The sequence below is a fragment of the Gossypium arboreum genome, chromosome 12, assembly GCF_025698485.1.
Source record: "Gossypium arboreum isolate Shixiya-1 chromosome 12, ASM2569848v2, whole genome shotgun sequence".
Lineage (NCBI taxonomy): Eukaryota > Viridiplantae > Streptophyta > Magnoliopsida > Malvales > Malvaceae > Gossypium > Gossypium arboreum.
The window spans coordinates 103,074,627-103,090,805 of NC_069081.1; the positions used below are offsets into that span (position 1 = coordinate 103,074,627).

Sequence of the window (16,179 nt, forward strand, 5' to 3'; positions counted from 1 at the left end):
GAAGTTGAAGTCGCCCACACTATCAAAGCTCCTTTTGGTATACTTTTGGTTGAACTTTAAAATGGCATGTATAGGACTACCCTTCTTGTTATTGGTCACATACCCCTTTGGTTTTGTATAAATTTGGATAGCCATGCGAAAATGGCTTATATACACTTTGGGCATGGTATTATAATCATTTGTATGTTGTTCATTAAGAGGTATGGAAATGTTTGGAAACGATTAGCCATTGGGAGGGTTAATCATGATCATATTTTGTGCTATATATGTTAAAGGGCTAGTTGAATCATGGGAACTATGAAATAGGTAAAGCGCTTCACTTTCCTGAAAGCAGGAAGCACCGTCTTATTATACGAATACAAGCTGCTTGCTTATCGGCTGTTGTCACAATTAAATCAGAATTAGCTACGATCAATGAAAATATCGTAGTATAGTTACAGCTACTTTGTTGGCTGTAACGTGATTTAATTGTAGTCAGTCTTTACTTAAAAATGCCCCACCCCAGGAAAGGAATGCCTTTCTACTCCCATGCTTTCACTTTTGCGTCTTTATTCTATGCTTTTCGTTGGTCAACAACCAACAAACAAACGTTCTCTATAGTTCTTCACTACTCCTACAGGAAGGACTCGCTTTCTCTTTCTGTCTTGAGGGAATCAATAATAATAATAATAATAAATAAATAAATAAAAATGCCTCAATTGGATAAATTGACTTATTTTTCACAATTCTTCTGGTTATGCCTTTTCCTCTTTATTTTCTATATTCCAATATGCAATGATGGAGATGGAGTACTTGGGATCAGCAGAATTCTAAAACTACGGAACCAACTGCTTTCACACCGGGGGAACAACATCCTGAGCAAGGACCCCAAGAGTTTGGAGGATATCTTGAGAAAAGGTTTTAGCACCGGTGTATCCTATATGGACTTTACTTTATTCGAAGTATCCAAATGGTGTAAGGCTGTCGACTTATTGGGAAAAAAGAGGAAAATAACTTTGATCTCTTGTTTCGGAGAAATAAGTGGCTCACGCGGAATAGAAAGAAACATATTCTATTTGATCTCGAAGTCCTCCTATAGCAATCCTGGATGGGGGATCACTTGTAGGAATGACATAATGCTAATAAACAATTGGTAGAACTCTGCTACTTTTTTTTTAAGGAGTAGGGGCTTTCTTGTACGCTTCTCTCCCTCCTATCCTTTAAAGCGAAGTGAAACCTTTGGAACAAGCTTTGGGTCTAATGTTCGGGTAGAAATTAATCCTGCAACCTCGATCGCATCTTGTCCCATGTACTTCCCTTTGCCTTTCCGCTCACGCCTTGCTTGGACTTGATCCCACCAAATTGAGGCTTTCCCGTGCTCTTCCGAAAGAAGCATCTGGAAATGACTTGTCATGGGCTTATGCGATGAAGAATGATTTGCGCGGGAAAAATTCTTGTGCTTATGTGGATGGGTCGCTCAATTTCCCAAGACTAGAGAAGGGGATTTTCCTACAAAAGATGAAAAGTGCTTAGCTTCAAATGGGATGACTTGTTTACTTCCTTTGAGCCTCATATACACCGTCACCCCTTTTTCGACTGCTAAAGATTAAAAAAAAAAGTAATCTTGATTCTCAGGATGATTCTTCACCTTTCTATCAGTTGCAACATGAAGAACATGCCTTAGCTTATAGGTAAAATAAAGAAAGAAGTGTGCTATACTATTTATTTTATTACCGAAGGCTTAGGCTTCTATGGGACCAGCCGAACATGCTTCGGGACATCGACCCTATGGTCAGAATCTTCAATCTGGAAGCTCTGCTGGTGCATCAGGCCAACGAAACATGTCCAAGATTGCCACTATTGCAAGAAGCCGGGTCACATGATTGCAGACTCTCGAAAGCGGCAGAATGCAAACTCTCGTCGACAGTCAGACACAGCTCATCTTGCCGCTCTCCCAGAGACGCCTACAGAATCGGAAACTTTCCAATCCCCTTACTCCATAGGGCCTCTGAAGCATTACTTCTATGATCTTAGGAGCACTCCCACGCCCGACACAGATAGTTTTACCCCACGACAGCGGAAGCAGATTCAGAGGTTGAATCCGTCTTGTCATATCTCTTCCTCCTCTGCAACAGGTATTTGCTCCCCCTTATGCTTACAACATAGGGGGCTGCTTACTTTCTTCGGGTGCATCGAAGAATATGACTGGTGATTCTTCACTTCTTTCTTCTCTTCGTTCTCTATCTAAGTTCCTTATAGTTTAACTAGAATAGGTAGCACAGGTCACAGCAAGACTGAAATCAGAACGGTGGGACTCGCCTAGCTTGCGTAATAGATGGATTTTCCCGACTACTAGTATGATTCATCCTACTTTCTTAAACACGGCAAAGGCTTTACGGTCGAGATCGGATAAAGGCTCAAGGATTGCTTAATGAAAAGGCATTACGCGCGGAAAGAGATCAATCACCCTATTCTTGCAAGAGACGGTTTGTCCACTTCCTAGCCAAATCCTAATTAAGCTACGTTCAAGTTAGTCACTATCAATAGCTCCTTGCTTAGATCCTTCGTTCCCCATAGCCTTTTTCTGTAGATAGCCTGGTCTTTCGTCGCCTTGAGCGGGGCCTCAAAAGGCATTTTAGCGGTTGTGGGATCGATCCCTTTTAGCCAATTGTCGCCTCAGTGCCTTCTTTTTCCTTCTCGTCGACGGTAGTGAGTGGGCCTAAGGCGGGTTAGAAAGAGTAGGACTCGATTGAATAAAAATGAGCAGAGATAGGGAATGGCCCTCTCTCTCTCGATGCTTTGTTTTTGTTAATGCCATAAAGGAAGAATGCTAAATGTTGCGACAAGCGGCTAGCCTACGGGATGAAAGATAGAATGCCACTAGATCAATGATGAAAGTAGCTATGGTTTAGTGATAGTGTCCGTGGAGAGGTGAAAGAGTTGCTTTGGTTCAAGTCGGAAAGAATCGACTAAGAAAGAAAGGCTCTATGTTTCATAGAGATAGAGGCATACTATATAAGAGATTGCTAGCGAGGATCATTTTCCATGCAGAGTGAGAAGCGGAATTAGAATGATAGACTACTGCTACGACTTGCAACTCCTACTCGAGCTTATGAACCTATTTCATACCCTTGCCCTTGGCTTGCCCTTTCTTACGGTCGATTGATGAACTTGCCTTCGTTGATGAATGAGCTTTCGTCTTTCTGGCGTTCTTCTCTTTCTCCCGAAAGTGCTATTCTTTATCTAATCTATAAGGAACCGATCCGTAACAAGGCCTTGGAAAACAACTTCTTTCGCACCTTCAACCTCAATCGGACCAGATTTCAAGATATTCCTTCGATGACTATATGAAAAGATGAATAGGAAATCCAGTGGCAAGGCAAAGAACTTCCGCCCATGAGATTAGTGCCCTTTTGTTCATAGTCCATCCGTCTCATCTTCATTCTATTGAAGCGTAACGTAAAAAGCTCCTTCTCATGTTGCATTTCTTTGGTTTGGAAGTTCCAGTATGTTGTCTGTGGATTTATAACAAAGGAAAGCCCCCTTATGCTATGCCATTTGATTAATTCAAATTCCGTGCAGCTCGCCACTCCCCGAGGCCAAGGACGGGGTCGAACCGTCATTCCAGGATTTGCAGTCCGATACATTTCCATTATGTTACCTAGCCAAACCCGCCACCTCATGTGCCAAAGTCAAACGGTTGTTCTTCCTTCCCCGCTCCCTCTTTTTCTACATATGCGGTGGCGGGGTACCAGAGAAGAGGGGACAACTTCTTTCTCCCTTGCCTTGCTCAACTTTCCTTTTCTGATTGAAAGTAGCAAGCCACTCCACTACTAGTACAGAGGCCAGATAGAAGGTTGCTTCCTCTATATGTTCAGGCAAAGAACATCTAGAAGCTGTCTTTTGTCTTGTCTTGTAAGCAACCATGCCTATCTAATCGAATTTTGCTTACCAAAGTGGTCTTACTAAAAGTAAGTAAGCAACCAGTTCCGTTCCAAGTGACATGGCTTTTCACTATTATTTTCCAGAGAAGGTTGCTCATCCAGCCCAGCGGATCCATTGTTTATGCGGAAGTGCGATGCGGCTGAAAAACGTAAGCCCCTATTTTTTAGTAATATTAGTAAGGTATAGGTTGGGGAAAACTCCAAAACGAAAGTTCCAAAAAAAGCTTACCTTATATTAAATATAAGTTTTAGAAAGGGGCACCCCTACTATACCCCTAAACTATAAGCTAGCGCGCAACGGCTTTTCAGCCGTTGTTGCTTGCTGCTTGCAGGCTCGACAATCTTTCTTTCGCCTCTCCCCCCTGTCTCCATTCTGATTGATTCGCTTCTTCTTTTCCTCGAAAATTGTTGATGAAAAATGACCGCTCTCATTTATTTATTTTCGCTTTTTGTCTTTGCTTTGCGGTATATTCTTCAGCTTATCTTATCTGCGAACACGAATCAGAGAAAATTCCTTCTACTTTATGATAAAAAGGGAATTGCTGTAGCGCAGCTACCGTTCGTGGCAGGGAGTTGAAAGGCTTAGCAGCAGCCATTAGCCATTCTCCTTCCTAAAGCATCACTTCAGCGGTCATTTTCCCCGACCTTCTACTCCCTACTATGAGATAGAGGAAGGAAAAGTTATGAATTGCAATGCACTATCCGAAATCCGATCTAGCCCAAATCCCCTTTCCCAACTGCTATTCGAATCTCGATCTCTGGAATCGAAACCAAGACCAACGAGCCCTCGGTCAAGCGAAAGACTTACGACTTTGAATTGAGGATCGCTAGAATCCGAAGCTCTTTCAAGTCCTCTGGGCACAAAGGAACTAAACACTACACTATTCTTTCTATCTCTTTAGTTCGAATCGAATGCTTTGATGCTCTTAATAGAGAGCGCAGTTCCAGCAGAATCCTAATCAGACTATTGCTCGTACCTAATCACTGCTTAAACCCTCGGTGAAACTGGCTTAAGCCCGACTACAGAGCCCATCTATATAGGGATAGGGATATACCACCAAACCTGTGAACCAAAGCGCATTCTAACTCCCTTACTCTATCAAGTAAGTACTTTCATTCCTTTGGAAAAAAGAAAGTCTGCTATCAAAAAAAAATCGTCTTCTGTGTGGGATGCCAGGTTCGTTAGAACCAGACTATTTCACTCCAGGTTTTGAACTGTAAACTCTCTCTTCCTTCTTGACTCGCCTTCAGTCTTGATGGCTGCAAGCGAAATGGCAGCTGGCTATGTGACTAGAAAGTAAGAGAGGCACGGGAAAGCTTGCTCAACTCTACGAGCGTTAATGTCTCCTTGTTGTCAATCGCGGTAGATGACTGAACACCAAACTCAATCCCAATGCTAAAAGAAAGATCTTGACTTGTGACAGGTTCATTTGTGGTTAAACACCCTCATCTGATCTTTCTTTACAAACCCATTACTGGGGCTGATCTATCATACTTCATTTTTCGAGTAGTTGGCTCAACAAAGACAGGAATGGAAGTGATGGCGCTACTCCTTCTTTCTTTGTGGCTCGTTCGAAGCATTCTTTCGGGCACTGCATTGGAAGTCCTCCACTGCTACCTTGACTGAGGCTGGACTTATCTGATTGTCTGATTCAGCTAGTCTTTTTTTGCTATTTATATATCGCTCTTCCTTCTCCTCTCCAGCAGGAGTTCAAAATCGTTGACGTGACATCGACCAGAATCATTGATGTGCATCTAACTGAAAGCGATCATGCTCAACCTCCTCGATTACAGTCAACTGGGAACTTTTCGATGAAGAGGGCATACGGCGTGACAATCTGTTGACATACATTTACCTTGGTATACCTCTACAAAGAGATTAGAGAAAGAAAATCATTTCACCGATAGCAATGAGAGTCACTCTGCCTGGACTTCCCAATCAAACATGGACAACGGCTACCAATATGACAGTGCAAGAGTGGAACTCGTATACTCCACTTCTTGTTAGTTAAGGTTAAGTAGAGAAGGCTACCGGCCCTGCCATCTTGCTTTACAGACCGACCGCTGGAACTGATCTTTCTTATGTCTGCTCCCGTCTTGTCGCCTCCTATTACTGGTGGGCCACTCCTGCTTTTCGTATTTACCACCGAGGACATTTCCTTTTTTTGGGACGTTATGGCAAAAGACGATGACTCTTGGAAGGAAAGAAAAGGCCATTGACTACCTCAGACCTTGCTCGCAAAGACTATCCACCTTCAGCATTTGGTACTGAGGAGAGCCAGCCATTAAGCACACACCCAAGCTAAGCAAGAGATGGAAAAAGCACACTTTTCAAACTGGGATAAAAAAGATCAGAAGGGAGATCAAAGCCCGAAAGCACCTAGTGAGCTCAGATTTTGACTGGGAAACCAACTCTATTTGGTTAAACCAGAGAAAAGAGCAGGTAACGATCTAAATGATCAAGCAACGAAATCCTCCTTTGTCGACCTGAAACTGAAGTAAAGGAGGGAATGGAGCAGGCAATGAAATTGCTTTTGTGAATCAGTTGTAGTTGCGTCCTTACTTGATCCCATCTTTGTTAGAAGAGACTTTGCTCAGGTTTGGAACCCGGCTGCTGGCATGACTGGTTCAGGAAGTGATGTTTTCCAACGGTTTCCTGATAAATGGAGGTGACATTTGCATCTTCAGCAAATTTCTAGAGAACTCTTGAGCGAGAATCTTGCAGTATTAGGATTTTGGACAGGCATTGAAAATGTCAACATTAAGGAAATGGGAGAGGCTAATGTGATTCTGAGAATTAAGATTGTCAGACAGAAGGACGGGTTAACCTTTCTTTACCCAGTCGAGTTAAATTGAAAAGATTCTCAAGAAGCTTAATCACTTCGAGTGTGCGCCTGCTCCAACTCAGCTTTTAAGGAATCCAATGATCCCAGTATCAATCAAGTTGATACGGAACAAAGCCTTTTAGATTTGAAGCTATGTAGCTCAACTGAATATTCTCAGAAATGGGGAGTCTCATGTACCTCATGTATTGTACGAGACCAGACATAGCTTTTGCTTTGGAGATGTTGAGCAAGAACTCAAGTAATCCAGGGAAAGAGCAGTGGAGTGCTCTGACCAGAGTTATGAGTTAGCTAAGAGGTAAAAAAAAAATGGATTACATGTAGCACTGAGGTTTTGAACCCTGCTGTGATCGAGGAGGATTACAGTGACGCGACTGGAATTCTGATCATGAATATTCCAAGTCGGTGTCTGCCTGGGTCTTCACCATTAGGTAGAGGAGCAATTTCATCGAAAGAAAGTGGCAGACAGACATAACTCATTCCTTCATAGAATAAGAGTTTATTGCATATACCTCTGCTTGAAGAGAAGTAGAGTGGCTCAGGAACATATTTGTAGAAGTACCAATATGGAGCAATTGTTGCCGGCCTAGACAATATATTGTGACAATAAAGCTGCCATGCTGAGATGGTACAGTTAGTGTTACAATAGTTAATCCATACTAGTGTGTCTGATGTATGTGAGAGGGATTTTTACTGATGGAATATTTCCAGTCAGTATGTGGAGTCCAGACGAGATCTGGCTGATCCCGTGTCAAAAGGCCTTGGCAAGGACTTAGTGTCCAGAACATGGAGGGGGATGGGAAAAGTCGATACCTCCGTAGCTGACCAAATAAGGTAAAATAAGCCTCAGGTTGATGTAATCCGAAAACATGGGGCTACTCAATTTAAGGCTACGGACAACGATGATGCCGAAAGCAAGTGAATTTTGGTTGGACAACACTATTCGTACTCGATGAGCTATCTTGCACACCGATGAGTGCCTAAAGTGTGCTATCTCCTTGCTACGTGATTACGCCTACTATTGGTGGAATCGTTGACTTCTGTTGTGCCTAGAGAGCAAGTAACTTGGGAGTTTTTCCAAACCGAGTTTGAAAAAGTATATCGGTCGAGATTTATGGATCAAAATGGAAGGAATTTCTTGAACTTAAACAAGGTTCCATGTCGGTTCTGACTATGAACGAAAGTTTGTAAGGCTTAGCCGGTATGCACGAGAATGCATTTCCTCGAAGTCGTAATGTAAACGCTTTGAGGATGGATTGAATGATGATATAAAGTCGTATGTTGGCATTTTGGAAATCCGAGAATTTGTGGCACTTGTCGAGCGAGCTTGCAAAGCCGAGGAGCTCAATATGGAGAAAAGAAAAGTCGAGGGGAGCAAGGGAGTTTCAGAAGAGGTCTTGGGAAGCCCTTCCCACGATCATCGAAGAAATTTAGAGATGGCTTAGGCGGTCTAGAGACACTTCGGCTCTTCTAGACGAGATCGCGATCGACCCTTTCGAGTGCACGAGTCACTTGATCGCCGATGTGGGAAATGATCGTCGAGATAGAGCGAGTGCTAGTATTGTGGCAAATGGCATTCGGAAGTTGTAGATTCCATGACCACTCTGTTACAAGTCTTGGTCACCGACCACTTTATCAAAGATTGCCCGAGATTGTCTGAACAGAATGCAAATCGAGTGGGAAGCGGGTGCTACTACCGCCGAGGTAGACCATCTAGAAATACATGCAATGCTAGTGGTGGTCGAGAGGATCTAGAGATGCTACGACCAGATCCGAGGCTCGTGCTCTCGCTAGGGCTTATGCTATACGCCAAGAGCGAGGATGCTTCCTCGCCGGATGTTATTATTGGTACTTTTACTCTCTTTGATACTAATGTGATCGCTTTGATTGACCCCGGTTCTACTCATTCTTATATATGCGAAACCTTAGCATCCAAAGAAGACTTTACCTATTGAGTCTACTGAGTTCGTAATCCGGGTGTCAAATCCCTTGGGTCGTTATGTGCTTGTCGACAAAGTGTGTAAGAAATGCCCCCTAGTAATTCGAGGTTCCTATTTTTCGGTGGACTTGATGCTTTTGCCGTTTGATGAATTTGATGTTATCCTCGGTTTAGATTGGTTGACCGTGCATGATGCGGTTGTGAATTGCAAAAGCAAGACTATCGATTTGAGGTGTGTAAATAACGAGATAATCCGAGTTGAGTCTACAGACTTAAAGGGGTTACCAGCTGTAATATCAGCAATGTTGGCCCAGAAATATGTAAGAAAGGGGTGCGAAGCATACCTTGCGTATGTACTTGATGACAAGGAATTGGAAAAGAAACCCGAATCATGCTTGGGTGGTTTGTGAATACCCTGGATGTTTTTCTGAAAAATTGCGGGTTTACCACTGCTCAGAGGTAGAGTTTGGTATTGAGCTTGTACACGGACTATGCCAATTTCGATAGCTCCGTGTCGTATGGCACCAACCGAAAGTTAAAAGAATTGAAAGCTCGATTGCAAGAGTTAACGGATAGAGGTTTCGCTCGACCAAGTTTCTCACCTTGGAGTGCACGGTATTGTTTGTGAAAAATAAGGACGGAACCATGAGGATGTGCATTGACTATCGTCACCGAATAAAGTGACGATAAAGAATAAATATCCGTTATCGCGCATTGATGATTTGTTTGATCAACTAAAGGGAGCCTCGGTGTTTTCAAAGATAGATTTGAGATCGGGTATTACCGATTCTTGAATTCGAGATTCGGATATACCCAAAACCGCTTTCGAGCGAGATCGGCCACTCTGAGTTCTTAGTGATGCCGTTTGGGCTCACTAATGCCCTGCGGTATTTATGGATTTGATGAATCGGATCTTCAGACAGTATTTGGACCGGTTCGTAGTTGTGTTCATTGACGACATCTTGGTCTATTCAAGAGATGAGACCGAACATGCTGAGCACCTGAGATTAGTATTGCAAATTTTACGGGATAAGCAATTATATGCTAAGTTCGATGAAGTGTGAGTTCGGTTAAGAGAGGTTAGCTTCTTGGGTCATGTGGTATCCGCATCGGTATTCGAGTTGACCCGAGCAAAATTTCAGCCATACTTAACTGGAAGCCTCCGAGAAATATTACTGAGGTTCGGAGCTTTTTGGGACTTGCCGGCTACTACCGACGGTTTGTAAAAGGTTTCTCGATGATAGCCACACCAATGACGAAGCTACTTCAAAAAGATGTTAAGTTCGAATGGACGGAAAAATGTCAGAAAAGTTTTGATCAACTGAAAACTTATTTGACCGAAGCTCCAATTCTAGTGCAGCCCGAATCAGGCAAAGAGTTTGTCATCTATAGTGACGCCTCCCTACTTGGGTTAGGTTGCGTATTTATACAAGAAGGTCGAGTTGTGGCCTATGCGTCGAGACAATTAAAGCCAAATGAGAAAAATTATCCGACCCATGATCTCGAACAAGCTGCCATCGTATTCGCTTTGAAAATATGGCGACACTACTTATTTGGTGAGAAGTACCATGTATTTTCGGATCACAAAAGTCTCAAATATTTGATGACTCAAAGAGACTTAAATCTGCGACAAAGACGTTGGCTCGAGTTGTTAAAAGATTATGAGCTTGTCATTGATTATTACCCGGGAAAGGCTAAAATGGTTGCGGACGCCTTAAGCCGGAAATCACTGTTTGCTTTACGAGCGATGAATGTACACTTGCCTGTTCTACCCGACAATGTGTTAGTAGCCGAATTAAAGGCCAAACCATTATTGATTCATCAAATTCGTGAAGCTCGAGAAAGTCGACGATGAGTTGGTTGCAAAGCGGGTGAATGTGTTCGAATGTGGAATCGGAGTTTCAAATTGATGATGACGATTGTTTGAGGTACAGAAATCGGTTGTGTGTTCCAAGAAATTCAGAACTCATTTCGATGACTCTGAACGAAGCCCATTGTAGCCGAATGTCAATTCACCCGAGGAGTACGAAAATGTACCACGACCTAAGACGTCAGTTTTGGTGGCATGGTATGAAACGAGACATTTCCGATTTTGTTTCGAAGTGTTTAATATGTCAGCAAGTGAAGACAGAACATCAAGTGCCTACGGGTTTACTCCAACCGATCATGATACCTGAATGGAAATGAGATCGAGTAACGATGGATTTTGTATCTGGGTTGCCAGTGTCGGCAAGTAAGAAAGATGCGATTGGGGTCGTTGTTGATAGATTGACTAAGTCGGCTCACTTTATCCCCGTACGCACGGATTTTTCAATGGATAAATTAGCTAAATTATATGTTTCTCAGATTGTGAGATTACACGGGGTACCTATTTCTATCGTGTCGGATAGAGATTCGAGATTCACCTCACGATTTTGGAAGAAATTGCAAGAAGCTTTGGGTACGAAGCTGCATTTTAGCACCGCTTTTCATCCACAAACCGATGGTCAATCCGAGCGGATAATTCAGATACTTGAGGATATGTTGAGATGTTGCATCCTCGAGTTTAGTGGTTCATGGGAACGGTATTTACCTTTGATTGAATTCGCTTACAACAATAGTTTTCAGTCAAGTATTAAGATGGCACCTTACGAGGCTTTGTATGGTCGAAAATACCGTACGCCATTGTTTTGGACCGAGCTCGGTGAAAGTAAAATTTTTGGAGTTGATTTAATTAAAGATGCTGAACGGAAAGTAAAGGTAATCCGTGAAAGTCGAAGGCGACCACGATCGTCGAAATCGTATGCGGATTTGAAACGAAAAGACATTGAATATCAGGTGGGAGATAAAGTGTTTCTTAAAGTTTCGCCTTGGAAAAAGATACTCAGATTTTGCCATAAGGGCAAGTTGAGCCCGAGATTCATTGGGCGTCTGAAATCTCCGAGCGAGTTGGTCGATTCGTATAGATTGATTTTGCCCCGAACTTGAAAAGATTCACGACGTCTTTCATGTTTCGATGCTTGACGTTATAGATCCGATCCGTCACACGTGATTAATCCATCAGAAGTTGAAATTCAATCTGACTTGAGTTATGAAGAAGAACCGATTCGTATCCTAGCTCGTGAAGTGAAAGAGTTGCGAAACAAAAGGGTTCCGTTAGTAAAGGTGTTATGGCTCAAACACGGAGTCGATGAAGCTACTTGGGAAACCGAGAACTCTATGAGAGAACGATACCCAAACCTATTTACCGGTAAGATTTTCGGGGACGAAAATTTCTTAAGTGGGGGAGAGTTGTGACAGCCCTAGATTGACCCTAGCCAGAAAGCGATTTCGGGACCGCTAAACCGAGTCACCAAATTATTTGAATGTGATATTTATTGTCTAAAATATGTGAATATGAATGTGCAAAAATTTTTAAGCTTCGATTTAGTTAATTGCATGTGAATGGAGTACATAGGACTTGTGTGACACTTTTGAAATGTGATAGGCTAATCTATAAGGATCTAATAGTGCATGTAATCAAAAGGGAGGACTTGCATGTCAATTTTCCCCCCTAATATATAGTGGCCGGCCATGAGCATGGGTGGACAAGATGTTATGCTAAAAAAAAACATGTCATAGACATGTTGGCTTAATGCATTATGTAAGGAAAAATAAAATAATGAGCATGGTAATTAAATAATGAAAGGGAGGAGTGATGAAAAAAAAAAGAGGAAATGGTCACATCCATGCCCCCCCATTGCCGTGAGTTGAAGGAAAGAAAAACAAAAAAAAAGTGTTCATCCTTTGGTTCATCCTTGGCCGAAAATTTTAAGGAGGAAGGAAGGAGAAAGGTTGAACAGGTTCGGCCATGCATGTAACTAGGCCAAGGTATGTTTGATGATGTTCCATGAGATGCATGCATGTTTTAGTTGTTAGCTTGAGTTCTACCTAGCCCATGGTCTAAATCTTGCTATGTGATGGAAATGACACTCGGCCATGGATGCATCATTCTTGCTTGGTGTTGATGTTGTGTTGGTGAGATATCAAATTATTTTTGTGACCCAAGTTAAGATTTGAATGTTGGAATGAGTAAGGTTTTCGGCTATGGTAAATGTAAGGGTGATGGATGTTGTGTCATGCTAAATCTAGATGAACAATTTTAGTGCTTATATCTCGATATTCATGAGTTTCTTTCTTGGTTTTACCTCAAACCCATGAAGTATTTTGAAATGGTGTCTTGATGCATTCGGCCATGGTAGAAAGTAGATGTGAAATGGTAGTAAGATGAAATGCAAAATGTTAGTATTTGATTAATAGTGTATATATGTGTATTAGCCAAGTTTTGAACTTGAAACAAAATGGTGTTTAGTCAATACAAGTGACCATACTTGTAGCACGTATTAAGTGTTGCAATCGGCCTTAGCATAGATGTGTATGTTCGCCACATGAATGAGTGCATGAGTTAATGTGTATGTTCGCCATAGGTAAGCATATTGATGGCTTTATCTTGACTTAGAAAATTCGGCTAAGGGGAATATTAGCTAATATGTTAAATTCGATTCGTGATTTCGTACATATGGGACTTTAATATCTAATGTATATATGGGCTAAGTACCTTGAGCTTCTTTTTTGATGTTTGAATGAATTGTATTAAATTGCTTAAGGTGATTAAAATTGCGTATGACCATTGTGTATTTGAGCTAGAAGGTGGCTATATGACCTATTAAATTTCTTGTCATATTCGACCATAAGCTAGCATAATGAGACTTTAATAAGTTAAACTTGTGTGAACTAGCTCAAGAGCCTAGAGGAACAAAGTTGGATAAAGGGAAGGAAAAAGTGATTGAATAGCCGTTGAAGCCGTTCGACAACATCCGAGGTAAGTTTTCAAGTAATGGAACTTAGATTATGATTTGATTAGATCATGTTTTAAGCAAATCAAAATCATGCTCTTTGTGTGTGGCTATTGAGCTGAAATTGCAAGTGTGATAAGTGCCTTGTGTTAGAGTTTTGCTAACGAAAATGAAATACGAATGTGTCATGATTTATTGATAAATGTGCATGGTTATTCGAATGGCGTCCGGGCTAAGTCCCGAAGGCTTTGTGCTAAGTGACTATATCCGGACTAAGATCCGAAGGCATTTGTGCGAGTTACTAATTCCGGGCTAAGCCCGAAGGCATTGGTGCGAGTTACTAAATCCGGGTTAAGTCCCGAAGGCATTTGTGCGAGTTACTATAACCGGGCTATGTCCCGAAGGCATTTGAACGAGTAGCTATATCCGGTTAAATTTCGAAGGTACGTGATTCGGGAATGAATGATCTTGCTGTAAAAATTTCAGTTAATCTGTGGTAAAATCCTAACAATGAGGTATGTTTCGTATGTGCTTTGAATTAGTTGAGCCCTTACAAATGAGTATTCGCCGGTTGATAAATGAGCTACCGCCTTTGGCTAAGTTGATCTTTGTGTATGAATATAAGGGTTGGTAATGTGAAGTAAGTATGATATTGAGAATTCGATGCGAGATGAAATTATCTGCTTAGCTACATGAATGCTATACTTTGGTTGTGTCTAAATTCTTTGCTCAAAACTTACTAAGCATTTAATGCTTACTCCGTTTCTTGATTCTCTGTTTTATAGATTTTGGTTCTTCAGCTATCGGACTCGGGATTTTGAAGTTGAAGTCGCCCACACTATCAAAGCTCCTTTTGGTATACTTTTGGTTGAACTTTGAAATGGCATGTATAGGACTACCCTTCTTGTTATTGGTCACATACCCCTTTGGTTTTGTATAAATTTGGATAGCCATGCGAAAATGGCTTATATACACTTTGGGCATGGTATTATAATCATTTGTATGTTGTTCATTAAGAGGTATGGAAATGTTTGGAAACGATTAGCCATTGGGAGGGTTAATCATGATCATATTTTGTGCTATATATGTTAAAGGGCTAGTTGAATCATGGGAACTATGAAATAGGTAAAGCCTACCTTAAAGACAGATGCTGACAGCTGCAGTGACGTGGATGTGAAAAATCACTAAAAATAGTAGGAATAGAATTAAATAGTGAATAAATTATTTAAACGAACCTTGACGAGTCTATTTTCATAGGAAAGTAACGAAATGATCTTATAAACAGTATGTTAAGAGATATTTAAGTTTTTGTGAGACAGGGCCAGAATGGTTTTTGGAGTCCCTGTTCCGACTTTGGAAATTCATTATAAATTGACCAGAGATAATTAGAAGTCATGCCATATATGTACAGATTTATTTTCGAGTCTAGTTTCTGTAGAAATAAACGGCATCAGTATTGAAGCCCTGTACAGGGAGATATCTAAGTCGTAATGCACAAAGGTTAGTGTAGTCGATCCCTGTAACATGGGAGACTTTAACTAATAAACTGTACTAATTGGCCCAACCAAAAATTCTAGAAAAAAATTTGTAGATGCATATATGAGTCTAGTTTCACGGAAAAATCACGAAACTGATTTTCGAGTTGTGGAACTCAAGATATGATTTTTAAGGTGACAGTGACTCAGTTAGCTAGCTGTCTGGAAATTTTTAAAATGAACTGTGCAAGTAAGTGGATTAAGCCCGTTAACCCCTCGTGTCCGACTCCGGCGAAGGTCTCGGGTACAGGGTGTTACAGACGGCGCCGATGGTCGGACTTTGGATGATTTCATAGGAAAAAAAAGGTTCTCAAAGTTTCACCTAGGTTAAATTAATCGAGAGATTAAGAGAGTATAAATTTGTTCAAGTTAGGAACGTTTTATGTGTGTATTATGTTTGTAAGCAATCAAGAGTCCCTTATTGCAAAACTAAACTTTTGAGGAAGAGGTTTAGTGAGAGAGTGATCTAGTTTTTCTACAACGGTGAGGTCACTAAATCTGTGAGAGATAAACTGATGATAAGACTTAAATCATTAGTTGTATTATAAGAAAGAGAATGGATCATTGCTCTGGTCAAGGCCCCACAGAGGTAGACTGAGGTCGAACTGTGTAAACAATCTTGGTGCTCAACTTTACATTTCCTACATTTTTAATTGCGTGGTTGAAACTGTGGTTACAATTCTAAACACTATTTTAATCACAATTTCTGTTTGTAAAGCAAGTTCCCTCGTTTGTACAAAAAGTAAGTTAGATAACCATGTGTTTGGACAACTTCTCACACAGCGTTACTTGGGCATCTAATAAGCATGAAATAGTGTGATATATATGCTAAAAAAAGTATTGATTAATAATTGTCGTGAATTGGAACTTTGTTTGATTTTTTTTTATTAATGTATGTATGAATAATATGCTTTTAAGTTAATTATTTGCATATCGAAATGGTTAGAATGTATTAAGTCACCATTGAGCTTGTAAAAACTCAATGTTTCAAATTGTTTTCCGAACATAGGTAAAGCATGAAGTTTTTTGTTCACAACAACTTGTCTTGAAGTTTTCACCCAACTTTAATTTTGTAAAAGCGTTTTTGAATTCATTTCTGTTAAGGCATTTACTGAGGACCACTAG

General features: G+C 41.0%; 1 protein-coding gene across 1 annotated transcript; it reads left to right on the forward strand.

The window, feature by feature from the left end:
* Positions 1-320: 320 nt before the first annotated feature.
* On the forward strand, positions 321-2,191 carry LOC108458617 (putative ATP synthase protein YMF19). The gene is made up of 2 exons (XM_017758026.2): positions 321-1,132; positions 1,810-2,191. Exons 1-2 carry the CDS (start codon positions 690-692, stop codon positions 2,189-2,191), a joined length of 825 nt encoding a protein of 274 aa, XP_017613515.2. The 5' UTR covers positions 321-689.
* The last annotated feature ends 13,988 nt before the right edge of the window (positions 2,192-16,179 follow it).

What these genes read in the sequence shown, in the direction of transcription:
- LOC108458617 (XM_017758026.2), top strand. Translation starts at nt 690, where the DNA reads ATGCCTCAATTGGATAAATTGACTTATTTTTCACAATTCTTCTGGTTA. An exon ending in ATAATGCTAATAAACAATTG is followed by an intron (nt 1,133 to 1,809) that starts GTAGAACTCTGC and finishes CTGGTGCATCAG; the next exon opens with GCCAACGAAACATGTCCAAG.